A 26,704-nucleotide genomic window follows, 5' to 3' on the forward strand; every position below is an offset into this window, starting at 1 on the left:
TTTCGTGCTAGTGCATTGAAATTCGCCCGGGAATTCCCGTGATTCTTCATCCATGTTAGGTTCGTAAGGTCTGAGGAGTTAATTTTCGGATGTCCTTACAAATCGACCATGCGCTTATCTAATTACGCAGGGTGGACCGGCCCTTCACGGAGGTCAGAGTGGTGGGAAGAGCTTTGCACTCGCTCGAACAAGGTTGATATACCACGGCAAAGTACACGCCCCGATATGAAGCTTTGGTAATTTCTGAAGGGGAGTGCATGGATGAGGTATTTTTGGGGTAACTGACACCGTTTCCGTTCGAAGCAAATACCATACCGTGCAAACAGCGGGTAAATCGGTGGAATCTAAGTCCCAAGTGTAAGCACGGGAAGAAGTCAAAAAGGAGGCAACCCCTTTGAGTACTAGTCGTACGACAGGTGCGAAGCGTTGGGTTCGATCGCTTCCCCGCGCGCGAGATCCGCAAACAAGGAATCTTATCAGGAATCTAACCAACTTTTTAGGTGGGGCGGCCGAGGAATGTACACATGTACGCAGATTTCTTCTGGTCACGTTTCGCCATTATGAAAAACGCTCTGTCACTCGGGAAGAGTGTCTTGAGCAAGTCAAGAAGTTGTTTTCGTGTACCAGCATCACGGTAGCCACTGAGAAGCACAGGGAGGGGGGCTCCCATTTCCACATCAGTGTAAAGAATACCAACGCTAGCAAGAGTACGGCGACGAGGAAAATTCGCGTTTTCAAAGAAAGTTCGAGGGAGAAGTGTATACACATGGGGAGGATGTTTGGTGTGGAGCGAACAGGTGGAAATAAGGCAAGGCGGATTGAAGGGCACTCAGGCAAGAGCATCATCAACAAGGTCGGAGCGAGCCCAGGGTTGCACTTAGACAAAACCTTATCCCCCCTTTGTATTTTGGTACACTCTTCTATTTGCATATTTGATGTTCAGCTTACACTCTCTTGTTTCTTGCTCTCTCTTTTCCATCATTTGGTATCGGAGCAGCTAGAGCTACTGGACCTGCTCTCACCCACAAGCTTCAGCCCAAGCGTGAGAAGCTCCCTACCTGCGCATCTTTTCCTACAGCCATAGTTGGCTGTTCCGTACAGCTTTCGTACCAGCGCCGTCTGTACCAGAGCCAACATCCGTACCAACATCTGCCGTACAACAACCATCTGTTGTACAACTACGTCACATGTTCGTACACGCTGCTTAGCGCCGTACTGCCATACAGGTCTCGTATGCTCCAACATCTGCACGTGCGACTGTACCGTACAGAATGGTACTGTGCATATCTGCCGTTCCTGCGTCAGTTGTCCGTATGTGTGCATGTTCTTGCATCGAACGGTACAACAGATGCCAACTGTCCGTACCTATTGCGTCGATTGTCCGTACCTACTGCTCGTTCGTGCTGTGAGCCGTTTGGCTGTATGCACAGCATGCTGGCTGCTTGGTAGTACACAGCTTCAAAGCTGTTCTGTTATGCTCTAGCCGAGATAGCATGACCTCGGATAGATCGGTGGGCATTTTCTCTTAGATGACCAACTTTTGTAATAATTAATGTGCGTAATTAAATGGTCAAGAGAAGTAACTGCCAAGGTCCTAGGTGAGGGCGTAATGGCATTGACTAGATAGTTCTAATAGGGCTAGGGCCTAGGTGCATCTAATGTGTAAATTGCCAAGGGGCAATTGTTTTAAAAGGGAACTCCAAGAGAGGGGTGAAAAAAGGATGCATCTAAGTAAGGGCCTAAAATGTGACATGTGGCCAAGAACTATCTAGGGAGATTGGGGTCTCAAGGATAAGGATGAGAAAAGAATAACGAAAATACATACGTAATGAGACGAATCCTATCTTGAGAGTTTGGCTGGGTGGATAAACGAATTGCCAACGCCCGTGACTACTTGAGTTTAGGAACGAACCTGGGAATGGTGTTACACTTGGTATCAGAGCACAGGAATTTAGAGAGGGTTCGAGGGACAGACGGAATCTATGCTGACCTGCGACGTGTTCGACGAATAGTATAGGGGTGATTACGAAATATGACGGTAGGATGGTGGTTGCCACTGTCGTGATTGCGACGTAGAGATTGGCGCTACTCGTGGACTACGGAGGGAAGCCATTTGTGGACGGGGAGACCTTCGACGAGGATGGTCCGTGACTGACGCCAGTAAGTGAGAGTCGACGGGCAGCAAGAAATTGATCGACGAAAAACAGGCAGTAAGAAATTGATCGACGAAAAAACGGGCAGCAAGAAATTGATCAACGAAAAGAACTGACGGGCTCATCCTCATCTAGACCAAGGCTGTGCGGGAAAGGAAGTCGTTGAGACTGGAGCGATGGGGAATAATCAGGCGCAGCTTCAGTTTACATTTGACGAAAAGCGTCGGAATTGACGATCTAATGGTGTTACATTTGGTTAATCGGAACTGACGAAAAGCCCAGGGAGCATCTTTTCCGTTCGCTTCAGTTTATCGTTTTTCGCAGAGTGAAAATTAAAAAAAAAAAAAACCAGAAAAAGGAGGCAGTATATATTTTCCTTTAAAAAAAAAAAAAAAAAAAAAAAATTTCCTTTCAACAAAATGGAACCAGAAGGGCAGAGTTCAAAGGTGAATCCTAGTGAGTCTAGAGCTCAATCTACGCAACAGATGTCATATCACGCAGCACCTACATTGATTGGTAGGATCTCAATATTAGAGGATGCTTTACAACAGATTATGAACCAGCAGCTTCAGGTGAATGCTGGTCAAAATGAGATTAGGTAGATGGTGCAAGCCTTGTCGGCTAGACCGTCTAGGATTGACAAGGGCAAAGCTCCAGCAGAGCCAGAGCCCAGTGTACATTCCTTAGAGCGCGCAAGGGTCAAAGTGCCTAATATCGCTAATTATAGACCGGAGAAGTACGCTGGTCGGATGACCGAGCGCAGCTCTGATGTGATCGAGGTTTGGTTGCACAAGTGGGAAGAAGCCTTCGCCATTTGTGAGATTAGATCCGATCTAAAGAAGATCCGCGAGGCCACACACCTGTTTATTGAGGCAGCGGATAGATGGTGGATAAAGCAACAGAAGGATCAAGTTGCTCCAACCACCTGGGAAGGGTTCAAAACTGAATTCAAGAAACACTTTCTCCCACCTGATGAAGAATCCCGAGCTTGGGATGCTTATAGAAATCTTCGTCAGAGGAGCTTGTCAGTGGCAGAGTACACTGACAAATTTAGGGAATGTGTTATGAAAATAACAGACCCTCTCCCTATGTCGGTTCAGTTAAAAGACTACATCTATGGACTGAACGACAAGATAAAAATGGAAGTTCGGGCTAAATATGTGACTACATTAGATGAATCTATAGCAGTAGCCCTGAACTATGAGGATGCCAGAGGTAGGTCTGGTGGATTTGTGCAGGTAGGGACTCAGTATGAGCACTCGAGGAAAGGGGGATTTCAGAGGAAATGGGTTTCAAAGACAAGTGTCTCGCAGCCAAGTGGCCAAACCAAGCAGGTGAAGCCGGTTGAGGGACCAACAAAAACAAGTACCACCGTTGGGGTGAAAAGGAAAATAACTCCAATGGCAGCTCGGGCTTGGTCAAAGTCCTCATTGACCCCTGAACAAAAAGAGAAAGCTAGGAAAGAAGGATTGTGCTTCGGCTGCCTTCAGCGACATCAGTGGAAGGATTGTCCACTGAACAAAGATCGTCGCACGGCTAATATGATAATATCTGAATGCGACGTAGAAATGCAAGAGAGTCCCAGTGCGGAACATATGCAGATGCAACTGGCGGGACCTTCTCAGAGGTTAGTACCTTGTTTGTTATGTGTATCTGTTGCTAAGTTAGTGACGAGTGCACCTGATAACATCCTATCTAAGCCCGCAACAACGGGGTATACAGCCTTCAATGATACGGAGTTAATTAAAATGAAAGGGCAAGTAGCCAGTCATGATGTCATTGTGTTGTTTGACTCAGCGTCAACTCACAATGTGATTAACTCCAAGCTCGTGAAGAGGCTGAAATTAAAGACAAGTTCATCTGACTATGCGTACACAGTCAGGATGGCAGACGGAAGTTCAACTGAAGTATGGGACCAGAGGGTTACCCAGTTGGAGCTTCGGATTCAGGACTATACTGAGAAGCTTGATTTTGAAATGACCAAGCTTGCTCATGCAGATATAGCCCTGGGAATGGCGTGGCATTCTAGGAAGAATCCAGCCATTGATTGGAAAAAGCACGTATATCAATTCAAGATGAATGATGTGCTTTATGTCTTGCGAGGTGAAAAAGATATACCTCAAGGACCGTTGGTTTCCGTGATGGAAATCAGAAAGGCTCAAGTAGAGTTTTTGTACCTTTGCACCGCATCGGTAGAGCCGGTGGATGAGTCTTCGGCTAGCACTGATGTTACGCAAAGTGGTGAGATGGCCAAGCTGGCTAATCTTATAACAGAGGAGTTCTCTGAATGCTTTAGGGATGAACTACCTTATGGGTTACCTCCAGAGCGGAATGTTCAGCATAAGATTGAACTGATCCCGGGGGCAGAACCTGTAAATAGACCTCCCTATAGGATGAGTTTTGCTGAAGAAGCAGAGGTGCGTAGGCAACTGGAAGAATACCTCAAGTTGGGGCAGATTCAACCAAGTTTCTCACCTTTTGCTTCACCAGTGATATTAAAGAGGAAAAAGGATGATACGTTTCGCCTCTGTATAGATTACAGAGCATTGAATAATATCACTGTTAAGCACAGGTATCCGATGGCTCGGATTGATGATTTGCTAGATGCATTACATGGAGCCGTGATTTTCAGCAAGATAGACCTTAAGTGCGGCTATCATCAGATCCGGATTAGAGCCGAGGATGTGCATAAAACCGCTTTTAGAAGCAGGTTTGGTCATTATGAGTTTTTGGTAATGCCCTTCGGACTTACCAATGCTCCAGCGACCTTCGTCATGCTTATGAACGATTTACTACGTCCGTATATCGGAAAGTTCGTAGTACATTTTATTGACGATATCTTGATATTCAGTAAGAGTGTTACTGAGCATTGTGAACACTTAAGGATAGTGTTCAGTACTTTGAGGAAAGCCAGTCCTTACATGAATAAAAAGAAAACTATACTGTGTATGGTTAGGCTTGAGTACTTAGGGTTCATAATTACTCCACAGGGGGTAGAAATGGATCCGAAGAAAGTGGCTGCGATACTAACTTGGCCAATCCCTCAGAGTCTGACCGCGTTGTCTGACCGCGTTGCGATCATTCTTGGGATTTGTCCAGTTTTATAGAAGGCATATCAAAGGATATTCCGAAATAGTATCGCCATTGACTGATCTGACCTCAGATAAAGTACCTTTTATTTGGGGACAGAATCAACAAGAAAGTTTTAACACCATAAAACAAGCTGTGGTCTCAGGACCGGTGTTAAAAATAGTTTATCCCCAGAAACCGTTGTTCCTAGAAACCGATGCAAGTGGCATTGCGGTAGGAGCAGTCCTCCTTCAAGAGGGAAGGCCAGTAGCCTTTGAAAGCAAGAAGCTTTCTCCCTCTCAAAGGAATTGGCCAACTCATGAATTGGAGTTGTATGCTGTTATCTATGCTTTGAAAACATGGAGGCATTATCTATATGGTTCAGAGTTTTATGTGGATGTGGATCATGATACTCTGAAACATTTCTGTAAACAGCCTGACTTGAGGGGCCGCCAAGCTAGGTGGGCAGAGCTCATGCAGGAGTTTAATCTAACGATTCGGTACCGAAGAGGAAAAGACAATAAGGTAGCTGATGCGTTGTCTCGCATTATGCACAACCTGAGTTTCACGGTATTAGAGAGTGCTCTAATGACCGAGATCAGAGAAACTCAGAAGGTGGACGAGTTTGTCCAGAGCTTATGGCCTAAGGCTCATGTGTTAAAACCCGGGAAAAATGAAAAGGATGACCTGGCATCCAGAAAAGGCCAAACTTATGCAAGATATACCATAAGGGATGGTATGCTAGTTAGAAATGGCAAGGTTGTAGTACCTGGTCAGAATGATCTCAGGCAGAGAGTCATTCGACAGTGCCATGATAACCCGTGTGCGGGACACCCAGGAGTCGAGAAGACATATGATCTCGTGAAGCGAGATTTCTTTTGGCCAAAGATGAAAAAGCATATTCATGAATATGTGACACGGTGTTTCTCGTGTCAGGTAAGTAAGGCCGAGCGGGTGAAGCCACCTGGACTTTTACAGCCCTTGGAAATACCACTAAGCAAGTGGGAGAGCATTTCCATGGATTTTATTGTAGGGTTACCTGCAACACAAGGAGGGTATAATTCTATCCTTGTGGTGGTTGATCGTCTAACCAAGATGGCTCACTTCATTCCGACTAGAGAGTCTATTAGTGCCCCGCAAGTAGCGGATTTGTTCATTAGACATATATTTCGTTTGCATGGATTGCCTAGATCCATAGTGTCAGACCGAGATGTCAGATTTACCGGCCATTTTTGGACAGCGGTATTCGAGACACTGAGGACTGAGTTAGGAATAAGTAGTGGGGATCATCCTGAGACGGATGGTCAGACGGAGAGAGTCAACCAGACTTTAGAGGATATGCTGAGAGCATATGTGTCATTGAGGCAACATACATGGGACAAGTGGTTGCCATTGTTGGAGTTTGCCTACAATGATAGGAAACATTCATCTACTGGGTTCATTCCGTTTGAACTGAACTATGGTTATAGGCCAGCCAATCCGACTATAGTTGGAGTACCTCAGAAAGTGCCTAGTGCCGCGAACTTTGTAGTTCAGATGCGGGAGATGCTAGAACTTGCGAGAGCTAATATCCGCCAGGCTATGGATAGAGCCAAGGTGTATGCGGATGAAAATCGGTCTATAAGAGTATTTGAAGAAGGAGAAAAAGTTTTTCTCAGAATTCCTTCACACTCGAAGTCGTTAACTTCAGGAGAGTGTGCTAAGTTATCACCTCGATACTGTGGGCCGTGGTTAATTCTGAAAAGAATAGGCAGTGTAGCCTATAAATTAGAATTGCCACAGGGGTGTAAGGTGCACCCGGTTTTTCATGTTTCGCGCTTAAAGAAATTTTTGCATACAGGTGACTCACTAATCGAAGGTGTGGTTTTGTTTCAGGAGATAGAGGATATTGCAAGGCGCAAACCAACAAGAATCCTGGACCGAGGAACAATGCAAATACGAAATCGGAAGATACCCACGGTGTTGGTTGCATGGCATGGTCAGCCTCTATCGGAAGCTACCTGGGAATCCGTGTACCAGTTGCGGAGAGCATTCCCAGATTTCATCATCGAGGATGCTGATGCTTGAAGAGGGAAGGAATGTTATGCTCTAGCCGAGATAGCATGACCTCGGATAGATCGGTGGGCATTTTCTCTTAGATGACCAACTTTTGTAATAATTAATGTGCGTAATTAAATGGTCAAGAGAAGTAACTGCCAAGGTCCTAGGTGAGGGCGTAATGGCATTGACTAGATAGTTCTAATAGGGCTAGGGCCTAGGTGCATCTAATGTGTAAATTGCCAAGGGGTAATTGTTTTAAAAGGGAACTCCAAGAGAGGGGTGAAAAAAGGATGCATCTAAGTAAGGGCCTAAAATGTGACATGTGGCCAAGAACTATCTAGGGAGATTGGGGTCTCAAGGATAAGGATGAGAAAAGAATAACGAAAATACATACGTAATGAGACGAATCCTATCTTGAGAGTTTGGCTGGGTGGATAAACGAATTGCCAACGCCCGTGACTACTTGAGTTTAGGAACGAACCTGGGAATGGTGTTACATGTTCAACGTACTACCATCCGTACGTGCCCGTATTGCGCATGAAGGATGACCATACATCTGTACACAGTTGCGCAGGCAACTCTCGTTCCAACAGCAGCCAGTTAGTCCGTACATCCATACTGTGCTACTGTTCGTACATCCACCAGCAGACACAAGGTGTAGGTACTTCTATTTTTGCAGCAGGTAATATTTAGTAGGCACATTGCATTTTTTGGGACAAAAATCTGGGGCTTCTGTACATTCTTGGACAAGTATTGCAGGTAGATTGTAGATTTGCCAAGAGTTTGGGGATTTTGGACTTGCATTGCAATTTTTGCAACAGTTGGGGCTTTCAGTCAATTTGCCCTCTTTTGGTTGCAATTTCTGGCAAGAAATTGGGGCTTTTGCAATTCCATTGCAATTTTGCAGTGGAAGAGCAATTTGGGAGCTTTGCAGGCCTTTTGGACTCAGCTTGAGTCACATTTGAGCATTTGGGAATTTTTTCCAGATATTTTACTCTGGTACATTTGGAGCCATTGTTTGGCAAAGCAAATTTTTGGACAGATTTGAGCACATTCTGTGAATTGGGCATTTTGCAAAATTTGGGGCTTTTCGTGGATTTGCATCAATTTCTTTTTTTTGCAAAAAAGAGACTTCTATTAAGTATTAAAGAAAACCGTTAGAGCAAGCTCCATATGGGAATACAGGAGACACCATGCAATGCATGAAAAGCTCAAGAGCCAAAAAGAAAGGATTGGGGCTGAAAGTGCCATCTCAGTCCGGTAGCAAACTCCGAGAAAAAGGGATAACCCCTCCAAACTCGAAGAAATACAGTCCTCCTAGAAGAGGCTGCCTGTGAAGGGCCCTGCATGCTAGTCCATATGGCTATCAAAGTGTGAACCGCGTCACTCCAAATGCCCGTGAACACCTGTGATGGGTGTATCTGGGTGTCATCCAAGGCCTTTGTGCATCTGGCTCTCCAAATGTGCCAAGAGGAAATGCTAGCCAAAATCTCCCAAGAGGTGTCCACTAAAACATGTGAAGCTCTGAAAGGAATATGTGGTACATCCTGAAGAGAGCAGGGCTCTATCACTTGTCGGCGGATCAGAAGAAGGCTCACCCTCATAAAACACCTGGGGCCCAATAAGGGATAACCATGCGACTGAGCCCCAAGTCATGAAGAAAGGCCCAAGTCATGAAGAAAGGGGAAGTATGAAAAATGCTGAGTATCCAAGCAACTCCTGTCCAAACAATTCTCGCTTGATTGCAGTCCCAAAGGCAATGTCGCGCTCTTTGGGGCTTTAATTTCAATTTAATTTCACCCCAAAATTTGGGGCTTTTTGCTTTACACTGTAATTTCTTGCATTTTTGGGACTTTAAGACAATTTTTCCTCTTTTGGATGCAATTTCCCTGAAGAAATTGGGGCTTTTGGCATTCTGATGCAATTTGGCAGTGTACAAACATTTTGGGACTGTTGCAGGCAATTTTGGACTCATTTTGAGTGACATCGGAGAGCATTTGCAAGATAATTGAAGTAAATTTTGAGCCTTTGATAGGCTGTGACAGTATTTGTCACTGTGGGCAGATTTTTCTTTGTAGATTTTACTTGTGCATTTTACATCCCAAGAAGGGATTTTACTTGGTCAGTTTGCTGTATTTTTTGAGATTATTTGGTGAACATGGCTCAGAACAACCCTAATGAGGTGTTCGGAGTTCTCACATAGGAGGATAAGTTGGATGGCACTAACTACTCCTTGTGGAGTTTCATGGTTCACAATATCTTGGTTGGCAAACATCTTTGGGATTATCACCTGTCACTCCTACAGCTGGAGGCAGGGGTAGAGGTGCAAATGCAGCACAAGTAGTTGGAGCAGCCACTCCAGGAGCTCCCACAGCAGAGCAGAAAAGATGGGACTCTAGAGATGCACAAGCTCTTTCAGTAATTTCTCTTTTTGTCAAGAGGTTCATTATACCTCATATTTGGTCATGCAAGACATCTATGGCAGCTTGGGAGATACTAGAGAGTATCTCTATGTTTGCTGCAAGAAATGATGCCAGAGTTTCCTTTCTGAAGCGAGAGCTTTCCCATACGCATATGGATGAGGGAGATTCCATGAATTCTCACCTCACAAAGCTTCAGGACTTGAGGGAACAATTGTTGAATATTAATGAAGTCATTCCGGATTGAGAGATGATACCACCACTTTGAACTCTCTTCCTGAGTCCTATCTCGGTTTCCACCTCGCTGAATTTGTCATTGAGGGGGGGCAGCAATCTTCTCTCTTTTCACGAGTTGGTAGGACTTCTGTTGCAGGAGGAGCAAACATGCAAAAATATGGCAACCCGGGCTGGCGAGCATGCCATGCTTTCCAACTTCTAGCCCAAGGGTAAAGGGCAGCAAAAGCCACATGCCAATCAGCCCGCAAATCAGCATAAAGCTGATTCAGGACAGCCATCTTATAAGGCAAAGGGTGATACAATTAAGTAGAAAAAGAAGGGCATCTGTCATTATTGCAAGAAGCCAGGTCATTATATTGAAAAATGCAAGAAGTGCATAGCCAAAGAGAAGAAAAGGGATTCCCGTGTGGCTGTGTCAGATGCATCAACTCCACATTCTCATGATGGGGGAGATGTTGCAGCTAACTTTGTGGAAGAGCACTATGCCTTTCTGTCTTGCACTTGAGATTTTTCAGTGGGTAGTTCAGATGCTACAGCCACTAATGATGATGACCCATATGCTTTCTTGACTTGCAGTTATGATCCTTCAAAGGATGCATGCTCTCTTAGTGTCAATGAGACACTTCATACTTGGTATTTTGACAGTGGTGCTTCAAAGCACATCACTTCCAAGAAGAGTCTGTTTGTATCTTTGCATCCTCCACCCACCAAAAAGAAGGTGACTTGTGTGAATAATTCTTCTTATTTAGTGTGTGGAGTGGGAGACATTATTTTCACATCCACTGATGGCACAGATTTCAGAATTCCAGATGTTCTCTATGTGCCATGGATAAAGAAGAATTTGCTTTCAGTGTCCTCACTCAATAGAGGAGGATTTTAGGTTGTTTTTGATGATGACAAGTTTGCAGTCAGAGACAAAGAGAAGAGTGACTATGCTTTGATGTTGTCTGGCACTTTGCATCGGGGTCTTTTTCAGCTTGATCTATATGAAAAAAGATCCGATCTTGCATTACCAGTTAGCACTCCCACTGCTGCGATGCAGAATGTGGAGTTATGGCATGCTAGGTATGGGCACATGAGCTATGGCAGCTTAATGACACTTCAGAGGCATGCTATGGTTGATGAATTGCCTCCTTTGGAGTCGCCTCTTTCTCATGCATGTGAAGGTTGCATCCTTGGCAAGATGCATAGACTTCCCTTCAAGAAGGATGGTGCAGTGAAAGCTACATGGAAATTACAGCTTATTCACAGTGATGTCTGCGTTTCCATGAGGACACCTGCTTTTGGGGGGTATCTCTATTTTGTTACATTCATAGATGACTTCACCAACTACACTTGGGTCTATGGTCTCAAGGCAACATCAGAAGTGTTTATGCATTTCAAACACTTTGTGGCTATGGTTGAGAATGAGACTGGACTCAAGGTGCAGACACTTCGCACAGATCAAGGGGGAGAGTATATGTCTCATGAATTTGAGGCATTTTTGAAGGAGAAAGGCATCACGCATCAGCTTACAGTGAGGCTTACACCTCAACAAAATGGCAAAGCTGAGCGAAAGAATTACACTACCATGGAGATGGATAGATGCATGCTCACAAGTAAGAAGTTGCCTCACAGGTTTTGGCTTGAAGGTCTCATGTGTGCCAACTATATTTTGAATCGGGCTCCTACAAAGGCTTTGAAGACAATCACTCCCTATGAGGCATGGCATGGGAGAAAGCCATCAGTGGACCATTTCAGAGTTTTTGGTTGTGTTGCATATGCCCATGTGCCTGTGAAGTTTAGACACAAGTTGTCAGATAAGGCACTCAAATGCATTTTTGTGGATATAGTTCACAAAGCAAAGGCTATCGTCTCTACAATCCTGCTACACGCAAGATTTTTGTTAGTAGAGATGTTATATTCTCTGAAAATTCAGCACATACACATGCTGAATTTCAGATTCCAGCTTCTTCAGATGATGTGTTTGAGGGGATGCTTCCTATAGCATTTGGTTCCCCCGCTGAAACTCAGAATTCACAGCAATCTCCTCTAGATCCACATGCCCCGATTCAGCCACCGGTTGATTTGGTACCACCTCAGGGTGTGAATGAAGTTGTCAGGCAAGAGATTCAAGAGATACATGCAGCCAAAATAGTCCCGAATTGGTTGCTTCAGACTCTCAGGGAGAGTAGGCTTGAGGCTCCATTGCCTGGCAGGACTCGTAGTGCAGTAAGGCACTCAGGGGGGGCTCTTTCAGTTGAGACAGCTTAGGACCATTCAGCTTTTTATGTTTTAAATAAGAGTGAGAGTGAGAGTGAGAGAGAGAGAGAGAGAGAGAGAGAGAGAGAGAGAGAGAGAGAGCGATTTTTCAGTTTTTTGGAAGATTTTGTTTTTTGACTTGCTTGTTTATTTTTGCTTAGTCACCTACTTTCTTTCTTCTTTATTTCTTGTTTTCTTTCTCTTTTGTTTATTTGACAAATTTTAGTAAGCATTGGGTTTGCCCAAGAGACTCCGCGGGTCTTTAGAAACCCATTATAGTTGCTTATGCTTGGGCACTGATGACGACATAAGTGTTGCTTTGCTTGCTAAGTATGTCTTCCTTTTGTTTTTCATAAAAGTTTTTATTTCGTCTTTTTTCTTCTCTTTCATATTCTCTTTTATTTTCTATTTTATTTTCTGTGTAGATTTTTGATCATTAGAACAACAAAAAATTTAAATTTTTATGATTGGACTCATTCTAGTCTTACAAAGGTATATTTTTCTATCACCTTAGTGGACATGCAAATTCTTTGAATTTTTGTCTAAGTGGTGATCAGCTGTTTAACTACATCGTTTTATCTTATGCGGGTGCAGAAGCCCCAACAGCTAAACTTATTCTCATTTATTCTTATTATTATTTTAATCCTTTTCTTTTTGTTTAATAATTTAATTTTACTTTTATTTTTAATTCTCTCTCTCTCTCTCTCTCTCAATTTTAATTTTCTTAATAAAAATTTTATTTCCTTAAAAAGTGTGCTTTTGCGTTTTGTTTTAGTTGCTCTCCTTGGTTTATTTCATTGTATGACCGCTTTGTTTTATTTATTTATTTATTTTTATTTTTTAAATTATTGGTAATTTTCCTTTTCTCTTTCTCTTTCTTTGGTGCTTCTAGGTTGATTAAGCTCTCACAGTGGCCTTGGGGCCCTAGCTAACGCTAACTGTAATCGCCTGTTTGGGGGTATATTGGCTTAGCGATACATGCTATGATGAATTTGGAAACCAATAGGGCGATCTCCTGGGATGTCATCTGGCTCCTGTGACATTCCCTTGTAGTAGTAAGGGAGGAGTTACCTTGGGACAAGTAACGACTGTGCAAGCAAGCCCCTTCCTAAATACTAGTCTCGCTTCTGCTAGAATTAGGGGATATAGCAAGGGAGAAACTGCCTTGGGATGGGCAGGGAGAGTGCAAGCAAGTTCCCCAATGTTGGATCGTTTGACCTCACCGAACAACATTGGAAATACTAGTGATGGTCTTGTCTCTTTGGTAGGTGATTTAGTTGGGTCTAGCTCGGTAAATCAAAACGAAAAATTTAGAAGAAACATATATAGAGAAAGGTTTAACTTTTTAGCTAGGTCAAACATGAATAATCTTCATGATTTTGGGGAAGGTAACATTAATTGGTCTAACTTTAAGGCTTTTTTAGTTAGCACTCATTATACTAATAATAACATAAGAATTCTTAATAAACTAAGACGTCTTAGAAACAAGCATCTCTGGTTTCGAATCTTTTCATTGCTTTCCAGGCTGCTCGTCCTCGTGAATTGTTTTGGATGAGAACTTTACACACTTTCTTCCCAAGAGGTTTTAATTTGGAAGGAAAATCAACTCTTCGTAAAAATAAAAGAACCCTTTGATGTGGAGAACTCATATCAAGCCCTTTAACATTCCTCATTACCAACATAGTCATACACCTAACATCGTATGGAAACCTAAAGTTATGTTACGAGGTTGTCCTAGCTCTCTTGCAATCTCACATGTTGTTTGTGAGTTGCCTCCCTCACTTTCTCTTCCTCCACTTCCCCCTCCTCTGGTTCCTTTAACTTCCTCAGTTCCAAGAGTTTTTGTTTCTCGAGACTATAAAAGAAGACTACTCTACCTAGATAGATTAATGTCTCTGGGTCTTTTTTCAATAAAAGTTTTTGAAAAATATAATGTCAAGGTTCTTTTTAAACTTCAATACACCTTGGAAAACTTCTCTTTTGAGGAATTGAATCTAAATAAGCTCCATTATATACAACTTAAAACTTCGTTGGATCGCTTTTTAAAAGTAAAAGCTTCCTTTCAAAGCAAAGAAGTCTATCTAAATAAGGAACTCTTGATTTGTATTTTTACTTCTCCCTCACTTGACAAGATAGGCTTAAACTCAATTTTGAAGTCTCCTGAAGTAATGGATTCTCTCCCTCATTTTGTGAGGAGAATTTGGAAGCATCCAGTAGTAGCTTGGAAGTATGTAAAAACTTTAGGACAAAAGGCTTTCAATGGAGAGATAGGTAAAAGGCTTTCAAGAGCATTCAAAATCTTCCATCCTTAGAGAACCTTGTTGTTGTAAAAGTAAGAGATTCCAAAGCTTTATTGATGCTGATTTAGGACATGTAGTCACAGCTGATACCTCAATTTTTTTCTTGTAATGGCAATACTCGTATTTGATGGTTTCATACTTCCATCCTTGATATTGTTGGAAAACATGTTTTGAATGGGTAAGTTGACAAGAACCTTGAAAAGTAGAGTCTAGAGAACAATGAAGAAGGGTAGGGTTTATTGCTCTCGAATGCCATTAGGAATTCTTCTAATGTGATTGTGGTGTGGAGCTTCTTTTGGTTTGCATGGGTACTTAAATAAAGACACCATGAGGTTTCTTTATCTAAAGATTTACCATAGTGGAGCTGACCTTATAAATGCTACCGAGCTTTTGGATCTGTCAGCAAAATTGTTCATATGCTTTTATAGAGATTCTGTGTGTGCCTCCTGTTTTGTAAATCTTTGAATATGTATAATTGTAGTTGCTTTGCTCTTTGGAATTGACTTACATGTTCACCTTAGTCTCCTTTTCTTCATATGATTTCCTAGTAATATTCACCTCAAGTATGCATGGTATTTTTTTAAAATGTATAACTTGGTAAGTTATATTGTTCCATGACAGATCTTTCCAGAAGTAACAGCCCTACCTGGGTGGCTCACTTCTCCCAGCATCGACTTCTGCCTCTGCTTCTTCAACGAGCTGAAAGTTTTGGTTTGCATGTTCCTCAGGCTATAGGTTGTGGTTCTACATCGAGTGAAGATGAATGCATTGGGAAAATTAAATTTGGTCATGAATGCATCTTTATTGAGGAGAAACTGGAAGGAGTTAAGGCTGGACTTTCAGTCGCTGGAAGCGGTGCTCAAGGTTCTTTGACAGTCAAGTGTAACTTTCTCATAGGAGCAGATGGGGCAGCAAGTACCGTGAGAAGGTCAATGGCTGTAAGAATGGAAGGAGAAAGTGTATTACAAAATTTAATCAGCATCCACTTTTTTAGCAATGAGCTGGCTCGGTACCTTGAAAGTAGACCTGGAATGCTGTATTTTGTTTTCAGTCCTAAAGCCATTGGAGTACTTGTTGCACACGATCTCCGCTTGGGCGAGTTTGTTGTTCAGGTACCTCAATGCAATCACTTGGGCAAGCTAAAAACTAATTGTGTTTTTTTTTTTCTTGGATATAGAGTCTCGTGACCTTCTCTGGCACTAATTCAAAGGTAGACTGAATTTTCTTTTGACTAGATCCTAGGCCCAAGACTTGGAAGTAGTTTATCAGCAGTTGTAATACTGCCAATGCCATATTGTTGAACACGTTTAGCTGCTGCGACATAAAGCATTTGTCTTATCTTTATTTCTTTCATAATCCGTTTCTCTCTCTATTTTGATTCAAGGCACCAATTTTATGTTTTCTGTTGTTTAAGTCATGGATATGCAGGATGAAGAAGAGTTTATTTGGAAGTAAAGTTGGACATTCATGAAGAACAGTAGGTGATAGGTTAAGAACTTCTTAAAGGCTTTCTAGGCAATCAAAGGCAAGCAAAGTTAAGACGAAGGTAGCAGTGGCTGTTTGCAAATACATTAATGATTATTGCGTGTCACACTGGCCCATCAGTATTCAAATGTAAAAGATTTCAGCAAACCCTAAGAACTGGCATGTTAAAACCGAACTGAAACATGTTTTTCGGTGCAAGATAAGCCCAAGGTTACATTGAAGGGTAGACACCTTTAGGAGTTCAATGGGATTCGATTTGGGAAGAATCTGAAATTCAGATATATCTTGCCTTCTAGAGACCTTACTGGTTTGATGCCTTCACTGGAAGCTTCTTGCAAATTGGCCTCTTGAAAGATAACATTATGTCCAATACTGAGGATTCAAAGTCATACAAAGAGTATTGAATCAAAGGCCTTCTGAGAGAGAGAGAGAGAGAGAGAGAGAGTTGTATTAACGTACAAACTGCAGAACAACTCATACAAGCCATCATGGGCTGAAGCAAAGGGCTCGCTAAGGCCCTAGCTGAGTGCTATGCTGAGCTAATGATCTCAAAAACTCAAATCTCGAAAAAGAGAAATACACTCCTTGAGGCTCTTAAGAGGTCCCAGTAGAAAGAAAGAAAGAAAGAAAGATATATTAATGTCCACGGGAGACCTCGTGGGCCTATGGGACAAAGTGCACAGAAAAGCGAACTCATACAAGCCTCAGTGGGCTGAAGCAAAGGGTACGCTAGGAGCCTTGCTGAGTACTAATCTATGCTAATAGAGAGGTGTCATGGCGAACTCTGCCTATACTATCTCATGTGGAATTGAGGGCTTACATCGGATCATCATCCTGGATCCCATCGTCACTTGTAGCCGCTCAAAGCTCCTCCAATCTGTCCTCGGAAGATCGCACATCCAGAAAGGTGCTGCATACATGATAGTCGGCCGCACTAGTGTGTTCAAAAGCCAGCCCTTCGTTGGTGGATCCTAGAAGTGTGCCTGAAAACACTGCCGCTCTAGTCTAGCCAAAGCACTACGCCCTCGTGTGAGTCGTGCCTAGGCTGCATGTTTCATCGTGAAGATGGGTTCTGTGAAGACTATTCCCAAATATGTGTATGACTGCACTATCTCCACTGGTTCACCACGATAGGTGAAAGTGAGTCGGTTAGTCATTGCTTGTGAGGTGTTAAAGATCATAACCTTAGTTTTCCCAAGGTTGACCGTCATATCTCTTTCTCTACAAAACACCTCTAAAGCCTTCAGATCTCTCTACAGCCCCTCCGCTGAAGAGGATATAAGGACTATATCATCAGCATATAACAATATCTATATGAGGAGATGCCCTAGTAATGAGCCCTCGCCACCTAGGCGATATATGAAAGATGTGATCTCGTGAATGTAGAGTCCAAAGAGAGTCGGTGAGAGAGGGCAGCCCTGCTTCACCCCAATGGTGTTCTCGATTCAATACGATAGGCCGCCTGGGGCACGGACCTTGCCTCTGACCGACTCATATAAGCTCATCACACCCCAAATCAGCATCTCTAGGATCTGCATTTCCTGTAGTCTCCTGATCATGGGGGATCGTGGAACAGTGTTGAAGGCCTTTCGAAAGTCTACAAAGCAACCGGAAGCTCTCTGGCTAAGTGACACACATACACTGGAGCAAGGGCATGGTCAAAGTGGATCTGGGTACGGGTAGCGGTAGGAACTCTCCCTATGCCTGGTGTAGTAGCAAAAACATCGAAGGCCAAATATGAGTGGTCAGCTCCACGTGGGGGGGGGGAATGGTGAGATCATGTATCCGTGAGACAAAAGCCAATGGGCCCAGTAGGTAGTCCATTGTGCTAGTCTCGCCTCCATGTGGGAAGCATGTGAATCTCTCAGATGATGGCCATCTCTGAAGGCCATTGTAGATGATGAGGTTGTGGACAGCTCCCAACTCAAGCAGGTATCGCCCGTATGCTGTCACATGCGAAGTATCTGTAGAAAGTCTCTGAATCCCAAGTTCTACTGCATCTAACTCTAGCATCATGTGGGGATCTCTCTCATATGTGAAGTCAAGTAAGCCCACTTGCCTGTCCCTCGTCCTTGCATTGAAATCCCCCAGAAGGAGGGTGTCTCCCTGTCTGGAGAACTCCATGATATCCTCATGTATCGTCTCATAAGGGCTGTGCCCCTCTGTAGTGACATCATGGGCATATGATGACATATGTGGAGGGAAATAACATACTGCAATGAAGATCAGTCGGGCATCTAGTGGCTGTACTCGTATCCACATGTGACGTGCATGTTCCTCTCTCTGTACCATAGATATGAGTGGTCTCAAGTGTGTTTTGAAAAGGACAGCTACATCTCCAAAGCCTCGTACTCCACTTTCTCTCCTCATTTCTCTCCTATGCGCAGACTCCCAGGTGTACCCTGTCATTGTGGGCAGCCCTCTCTCTGGGCTCTCATGTGTCTCAGTGTAGAAGATGATGTCTTTGCCTGTGTATGTCTCCGAGAAGCCACCTGGGTCGGACCAAAGTGTGCCATTACAGTTCCATACAGCCATACTCAGCTTGTTTTGTGCACTCTTCTCCTGGCTCTGGCACCGTCATAGTTCACCCTCTTTCTCCTCCCCTTCTCCCTTGTCACCTCTATCAACTCTTTCTCGAATAATCACCTTGCCATCCCTGTAGGCAGCCCATTTCCTTGCATCTCTTGCTGCCATAACCCGTATCATCCCTTCTCTCCGATGCTCCTGCTGCAACAGCGTGAGATTGTCATCCAAAAAAACTCTGGTCCTTTTCAGGGTTGCCCTCATGCTCATGAGAGTGGACCTGTCCATAGCTGTTCGTAGTTTCATTACAAGTGGTCTTGTTGTGAGCTGCAAAGATATCTCGTATTAGTGTCTATCAAGTCATCTCTCGTTGTGGCAGCGGGCATGGTCTCCGTGATCTCTGTATTCGGTGAGCCATATCAAGATTGACACCTCAGCTCTAACGGTCCCCTTAGAGAAGAGCTAAGATAGGTTGGACCTCCATCATGTGTGCTGTGGTCAGCCTCTGTATCGTGCATGGTCTCTGCTTCATTGGCTCCTTAGCTTTGCGTTGTCTCTTCCCACGGCCCTCATGTTGGCTAGCTCCTCCTCTTCCACCCCACTATGTCTTGGAGCTGACTCAAATGCGTGGAATTGCGTGACATGTCCCTGTGCTCGGTCTATCTCAGTCTCTTGCGATGGTAATCTCTTGCTGCTACCTGATCTGCCTCAATAGGGTCTCTCTGTGTTGTCACGTAGAGGCCAACACAGACCTGGTCGTGGAATTGGATCAGCCGAGAGAGTGATCCAAAGCTGAGCCTCTCCTGAAAGAGAGAGTGGCATATTCCCCGAATCTCATAATAAACTGGGGAGAGCACAAGAAAGGCTTGTCTATCTCCACCTCCTCCAGCGCGTACAGTCTGCAAATTTGTTGCTCTCTAGGTGTGCCTGCAACTCTCCCTACCTCGATCCTCAACTGATGGGATGAGACCCGCATCTGTAACAATCACAATCCTCAATACATGTGAAACTCCTCTGTCCTCTAGGTACTGGGGTATGTTGATCACTTCATCCTCTGATACTCTCAAGAAGTGGTCGCAGTTAGAACTGGATCTTGGTGGGGAATTCGTGGTGCCCCAAAGTCCCTTAACGTATAGAGTTGGAGATCCAATCATATGATACTGTTAATCTCATCTTGTGGGATTAGGGGGTTCAGTGCATCCAAGTTGATTGAAAGGGGGGGAGTGGGTCCATCTGAATACCTTGAATAGCGAACCATCTAGATACCCGTGCATACCATGTCATGCTAGCCCCTCTATCAGCTAGTCTTCTGGATGACTCTAGTGCCAACCTCGGTAATATCCAACTAGGCTAAGTCCAAACCCTATGTATAAATATCACCATTTGGAAGATGAATAAATCCGAAGTGGTGTCATGGTGGCGAATTCCACCTATACTATCTGATGAGGACTGGAAGGCTTACTCTGAATGATCTAGGATCCCATAATCATCTATAGTCTCTCAAATCTCCTCCAGTCAGTCTCGCTGGGAGATCACTCCCCTAGAAGGGTGCTACATACATGGCTGTATGCCTCACTAGTGTATCAAATAGCCATCCCTTCATCAAAGGGTCTTCTTGAAAGCATTGTAGTTCTTATCGAGCTAGAGCTCCCTGACTTGTGTAAGTTGTGCCCTGGCTGCATGAATCATTGTGAAAACCGGTTGTGAAGACGGCTTCTAGATAAGTGTAGGACTGCACGATCTCCACTGAATCCCCTTAGTAAGGGAATTTGTGTCAATGAAGTACTGCCCGTGAAGTGTTGAAAATTATGACCTTTCTCTCCCTCTAAAGCATCTAGGTGTTTCTGTAGGCTTGCTCTTCAGGAGGATATGAGGACTATATCGTTTGTGTATAGCAGTATCTTTATCATTAAATGAGCCAGCAGTGATGCCTCACCTCCCAAGTGGTCAATGAAGGCCATGATCTCATCGATGTAGAGACCAAAGAGGGTTGTGAGAGGGGGCATCCCTGCTTCACTCCAATCTATAACAAAGGGGCTAGTTACTATCTAGTTAGCTAGCTAGTAGTCTTTTTAGTAGGTTGCTGTGTTGTTGCCACATGGCACTTTGGGATCTATCCCATAAGCAATCGTATAATTTGCAGCTAGTCCTGGAACTATAAATAGGCTGATTTATTTCATGTGTACATATGATTGATCACTTATTTACCAAAAATTAATGTGACTCTCTCAAGCTGAGTACTTGCTCAAGCTGGAATCTAAGGAGAATACTCTTCCTGTCCTTGCGCAGCTCATCACAATTCCTGGTGGCAGGTCTAGCCCCTGACTTCCATTCTTTCCAACTAATGAAGGTACCTCTTGCTACTTTCCCTTGCAATGCTACCCTAGGCCATATTCCTTTGCTATTGCACAATCCTCTAGTGGTCAGCCACGGGTTAGAATTGTCTAGATAAACAGAACTAGGGCTAGTCCTGTTGCATTGGTATCAGAGCATAAATCTTGTAATACCGTGGGAATTTGTTGTCCATTTCACTTGAGAATCAGAGCAAGTAATTCTGAGCGTATGACACACCTTTGTACCAAATTTGGTCACCAAAAGTAGTCCCAATCGTTGTCTGCCATGCACTGTTAGAGAGTCAAAGTTTCAAATTTTCAGATTTGCAAATTTTTTACATCAATGTGATCACAGTGTTCTCTTGAATCAAAGCCCTAAGAGACTTCAGCAAAATTCTTGCTTTGGATCTGTGTTTTGGCCCTAAAAGCTGACTCAGGCATGATTCAGAAATCCCTGCAATCTAGTGGAGTAAAGCCCTATCAAATTGCTGTAAAATTTTGGGTCTGGAGCTGCATGCTGGTGCTGAGTGCAGATGCAAGTAGATAGCTTGAACTGCTACGATATCCTGGAGCAATGCCCCAAATTCCGTTCTAGTTGGTGATACTGGATTGCAATCTCATCATTAAGGTGTGTACCACGTTTTTTTGCAATCAAACCTGTAACAGTCGCCCTGTTAGTGGATCAGTTGCCCCTCTTACCTGGCACAACTGATAATTTCACGTCTTCCTTAAGCTAAGCCCAGATTTCCTAGTCTATCCTCTGCCTATGCTCCATTGAACCTCTATTATGCTCTACATTTGGGAATTAGTGGAATTCTGGAGCGGAATACAGGCTTGTTAATGCCAGAAGCAATTGTTCATTTCACTATATTTTAGCTAACTCTTCAACAATAGTGGGAATTCTCCATTCAATCCTTGCGTTGGGTCTATCGGATACCTTGTAGGTATTATAGCAGCAGAGACTCTTTTATCTAATCCAAAAACACAAGATTTCCCCAAATTTTAAATCATTTACTGCCTGCAAAACAGTCCGGAGGATAGATACTAATGGACTCAGATCCTAGAGTGTATGGTGAAGACATTGAAGACTCAGTAAAGACAGCTGGCACTGCAATCCAGGGTTCTGGACCTATAAAGTGAGAGCAGGCTGAGGCTTCATTTCATAGGGAGGAGCTTGAAGGCGATGAGTCAGTTTCTACAGAGACTAATAATCAAGGTCAGAATCTGGTTTGTTCAGAGCAATTAATACAAAATCGCATGGGACCAATGCTCCAAGTATTCACGGACTTGACTAATGTGTTATTAGCATAGTGACTAGGCATTATTAGCATAGCGAGTAGGTGTTATCAGCACAGCGGGACAACATATCAGGCTGAATAATCAGAGGATGGACCAGAGATTACAGAACCACTCTTCAACGATGAACAGGGGGTTTGATCAACTGAAGAGAAGCCAAATCCAAGAGAGAAAAAGAGGCTATAGCAGACCCTGATTCTGATGATGATCCCGTTGAAGCTGACCCAGTGGGTTTTATGTCCCTTGCTAGGAGAGCCTATCATTCCAATGGTTTGGCAGCTCACAAGGCTAGGATTTTCCAAATGGGGAAGATATGGGGGACAAGAAAGAGAAGTTAGTTAACATCTCTCTCAAGCTCTTATGGAGGAAGGAAAAAAAAAAGAATCTATGGTAGCTTTGTGGGGAGAAATCATCCCTGGATCATAGGAGCAAATGCAAGGCTAATAAAGTTAGCATGATTATAGAGGTTGATGTGGACTCGGCTTCTGATGAAGCTGTAACAAAAATCGAATTTCATGACTGTGTAAACGACAGTAAGTATGAGGATAATGAAGTTGCTAAGGGTTAGTTCATATCCCTTTGACCCTGGTCATTCAGCAAGTGAGCACTCAGAAAAAACATTACTTCCCAAGCGAAATGTCCATGTGCTGGTCAGCAATGAAATATTGATGTTCTTATGACTACTCTCTTGATGAGAGATTTTCAGATGCACATTCTTGTGAAGAGGATGTTGAGAGTTATTCTGATGCATGGGCTGAATTTTTCAGCATAATGTCAAGGTGCTATTATCGGCTGTAAAGGAGCTCAAACTCTTTGTTTGAAGGGATTCATATAAAACAGGCCTATCCACATATTATGTGACAGTGGAAGCACAAATAATTTCATCAGCTCAAAGTCTATCCAAGCTGTGAGGTTGCATCCCACTATCATGGATTGGGGTATTAAAGTGGAAGTGGCTAGTGGATAGCATTCCCTTCCCAGCAATGTTGCTCAGCCACTAGTATCCAATCATCTGTAGATTACATCTTTGTGGGTGATCTATTTGTTCTTGAGATGGGCCCTATTGATGTGGCTTTGGGATGTGAGTGGATGAAATCATTGGGGGAGTTCTCCTGGACCTGAACAAGATGTTAACGAAGTTCATTCATGATGGTAAGCCTATCACATTAGCTGGCGTTACATCACTTAAGTTAGCTGTCATATCTGTAAGAAGACTAGCTAAGGATCTCAAAGGTGTTTGTGGCATCTATGCTTCTAGCCAAAACACAAGATAGTAATGGGCTGGAAGTTGAGGATAGTGACGTGCAGGAGTTACTGCAGCAACTCTCAGCTGATCTAGCCCCCAACATCTTCCACCTAAGAGGGACATTGACCACTCTATCGTCTGGAACACTACAGGCACTTCTTCCCCGCAAATTGTTCCTACCGCAGTCATGACGACCGAGAAAGTGCAGGCACATATGAGGACTCCAGATTCCTCTTGAGTCCAACCTCAGGCCTCCTCAGCACCTAGCTCCAGTTCTGCTGATAGAGGTCTAGCAGGTCCTTCTCCTCCATCTTCCACGAGTGTAGGTCTTCTTCGCACTCCTCGGCCAGACTTGCTTATGAGGAACTCTTTTTCGGCACTGGCAGAGTCGGCGACTTTCATGGATGATGAGTTTGTGCCCTCCACCTTAGGGGTCCCGGTCATGGGGATCCCTTTTGATAGGGCCTCCCCTTCAGCAGGTATGGGGATCCTCTCACCTTTTGAGTTTCCTGCCCTCAGCAGGAGTGTTTCGGCCTAGGGGAAGATGGTCTCCTCTACTAGGTCGGGTAAGCCTTTCCATCCAGCATCCTCCCGTCGATGAGGATAGTTAGTTGGAACATACAGGGCCTAGGCGGAGTTCCACACCGTCGCCGTAGGCAGCTGATCCGGAATCAACTTCATCCAGGTGTCACTGGAGGTGCAATGGATATCCTTTTTATCGAGGAACACAAGTTGGATGCGAGTGATTGCTCTAAATCGGGCAAACTGCTTTTAGGACATACCTTCTGGTCGCCTGCTATGGGCACAAGTGGAGGTACTTGCATTTCGGTCTCTCCCTCTATTCTCCCCTTGGTTGCTGGTCATGGTATTATTTCCCCCTCTGGAGCTCAATGGATCATTATTTTGATTGGAGGGCGTAAGATTGGTCTTCTCAATCTTTATGCTCCCAACAACAGAGGGGAGCGGATCTCCTTTTGGAAGGAGTTACTCTCTTGGGCCCCCATTGGAGATTTTTGGATCATTAGTGGCGATTTTAACATGGCTGAGTTGCCATCAGACAAAAAGAGAGGGAGACAGGGTGGAATTCATTCTTTGGAGAGGGCAGCCTGGGATGCCTTTCTTTTTCAGTACAGTGGCAAGGACACTTGGTTGGATGATGCCTTTCATGTTATGCCACAGTCACTCATGTATTCTTGGTCGAACATGAGAATACACATGCCCATCCATGCATGTATTGACAGATTTTATGTAGACGATTGGGCTCTTGACAGAGGAGGATCTGTATGCATTTCTACTGGGGTTTCCACCTTAGATCATTTTCTAGTGGTGTTGCAGATTCTTGAGCCTCATCGGAGAGGACGTCCTGCCAGTGTCAGGATTCCAGATGCTTTTTATGCAGAGGAGAGCCTCACGGAGGATATTTTACAGATTTGGGTTTCTCCCTTCTTTGATGAGACTTCTACAGGGTTGAGTTGGCATTTTCAGCCTCAGCCTTGGTTTCTTTCTACCTCATTCCTCTGAGGTGTTTTTATTACATGCTTAGCATGTTGTATTTTCGCACAGAGCTTGCTCTAGCGAGTTTCTTTCTTACTTAATAGAAGTCTCTTTTTGGCAAAAAGAAAGAAAAGCAACTTGTATGACAAGCTGAAGAATCTGTTTTTGGGTTCCTTTTTACTGACCTGCAAAGAAAATAAATGCATTCTTTATCAGATGATTTCAAGAATGCATAGCAAGCAAATGTTGTCAAAATTGGAGAAAATCTCATTTTTGTAAGCTCATCTAAGTATGTGAACCAAAACCAAGTGCTTGAATATATTGAAAAACTATGAGAGCTACTGGATTGCCTGGCGAAAGGTGTAAGGTTGAGATAGTTTCATATCTTTCTATGTGTTTTGTGTCAGTTGTTCCAAGAATGTACTATGATATATAACCAAACAGGAGGTTGTGTGCTATATAGATAATGTCCTGCTTGTTACTTTACGACAGGTTCCCTTCTATCCACCTCAGCAGCGCTACGAGGACTTCACAATTGAGGCAAGTTAAAAGCTCTTTTTCCATCACAATTACAACCATGCGGAATTGAGACACAGGAGATGTAATTCAAAGTTCTATGTTAATGAGTGGATATTTTATGATAAATTACCTACTGTTACATTTTCATTCTTTTGTTCACTGTATATGTGGATGTTATATGTGGATGTTATATGAAGAAGGATTAACAAGATAGATCTGAATGCCTTTCTAATAATCTCACTCTAGGGCTGATGAAATACATTTAAATGTCTTTCTGATATTCTCAGTCCTGCGTCATGCACAATACCCGATGCTACACAGAAGCACCTCCATTTGAAACATTTTCTCTTTTCCACTCTCGGGTATCTTTGTTACTTGGTTTGCCACCACAATTAATTTTACTCCACAGAACCTTACTTAAAGCCCATATCTTGCTTAGATGGAAGATAACATGCTTCTCCTGAATGACTCGCCCATTTTTACAAAAGAGGTACTTTGGAGGAGTTTACTAGGGCTAGATCTGGCTGGGCAGTCACAGACATAGTTTAATACTACAAGATGAGGCTTCCTCAGCTATCTTTTCACACTTAGGTTACCTAGGCTAGTTGCCTGTTTTGAGATTACTAAGGATACCTTTTGCAGCTTATGTTCACGTCTATGCCCGGCCACCCCGCTCTCTCTCAGCTTGTTTGTCTCCCCTCCATGCTTGGTGTGGGATTCCCTTCCCTCCCAGGGATTCTCCTCACTCCCACCGTGTGCCCTTTTGTTGGACCTAGTCATTCATACCTGCTGTAGAGGGTTGGATGCCATTGAGCTCTTCCTTTGGATTGCGCCATTTCCTAGGTGCAACCTAGACTCTGCCACTGCTCTAATTGTGCCTTCTCTAGTAGGAGCCCTTGGAAGGGCTTCTCACCATGCAATAGAGGCATGGCAGCCCCCAGGGCCGCTAAGAAGCACATTCTATAAGACGGATACCTCAGGGAGCCTGAAGGGCCGCGATCGAAAATGCGAGACACACATAGATGTGAATTTATGTATGTTCATTTCTCCTCTCCAAGCACTAGGGTGGCGCCCTAAACAAGTCTCTGCAATATCACCCTAACGCCTCAAAGCACTCAACACTTCTCGAATCTCCAAACAGCTAGTAACCACAACCAGCCCCTAAAAAATTGTCTTACAAATGAACTAAAAATGGCATAGGTGTAACATGCAACGGTGAATGATTGTGTAATGCGCAGCAAGACCTTCTTTAAACCTTTGTGCGAGGCGTAGGTGTATGCACCATAAGAGATAGAGGGAGAGTGTAGGGTTTAGAGAGGGAATGTGGACGACACCAGATTGGGCCCTT

General features: G+C 43.7%; 1 protein-coding gene across 3 annotated transcripts in view; it reads left to right on the plus strand.

Annotated features, from left to right (window-relative positions):
- EMB2421 (FAD/NAD(P)-binding oxidoreductase family protein) overlaps positions 1-26,704 on the plus strand; it is a 127,559-nt gene that overhangs the window by 18,423 nt on the left and 82,432 nt on the right. For all 3 annotated transcript variants that reach the window (XM_087383686.1, XM_087383685.1, XM_087383687.1), the window contains 2 exons: positions 15,082-15,572; positions 25,330-25,377. In XM_087383686.1, coding sequence (XP_087239812.1) covers positions 15,082-15,572; positions 25,330-25,377 — 539 coding nt within the window. The remainder of the gene's footprint in view (positions 1-15,081; positions 15,573-25,329; positions 25,378-26,704) is intronic.

The sequence above is a fragment of the Dipteris shenzhenensis genome, chromosome 13, assembly GCF_047967505.1.
Source record: "Dipteris shenzhenensis isolate YYH24624 ecotype China chromosome 13, Dip_SZ_1.0, whole genome shotgun sequence".
Classification (NCBI taxonomy): Eukaryota; Viridiplantae; Streptophyta; class Polypodiopsida; order Gleicheniales; family Dipteridaceae; genus Dipteris; species Dipteris shenzhenensis.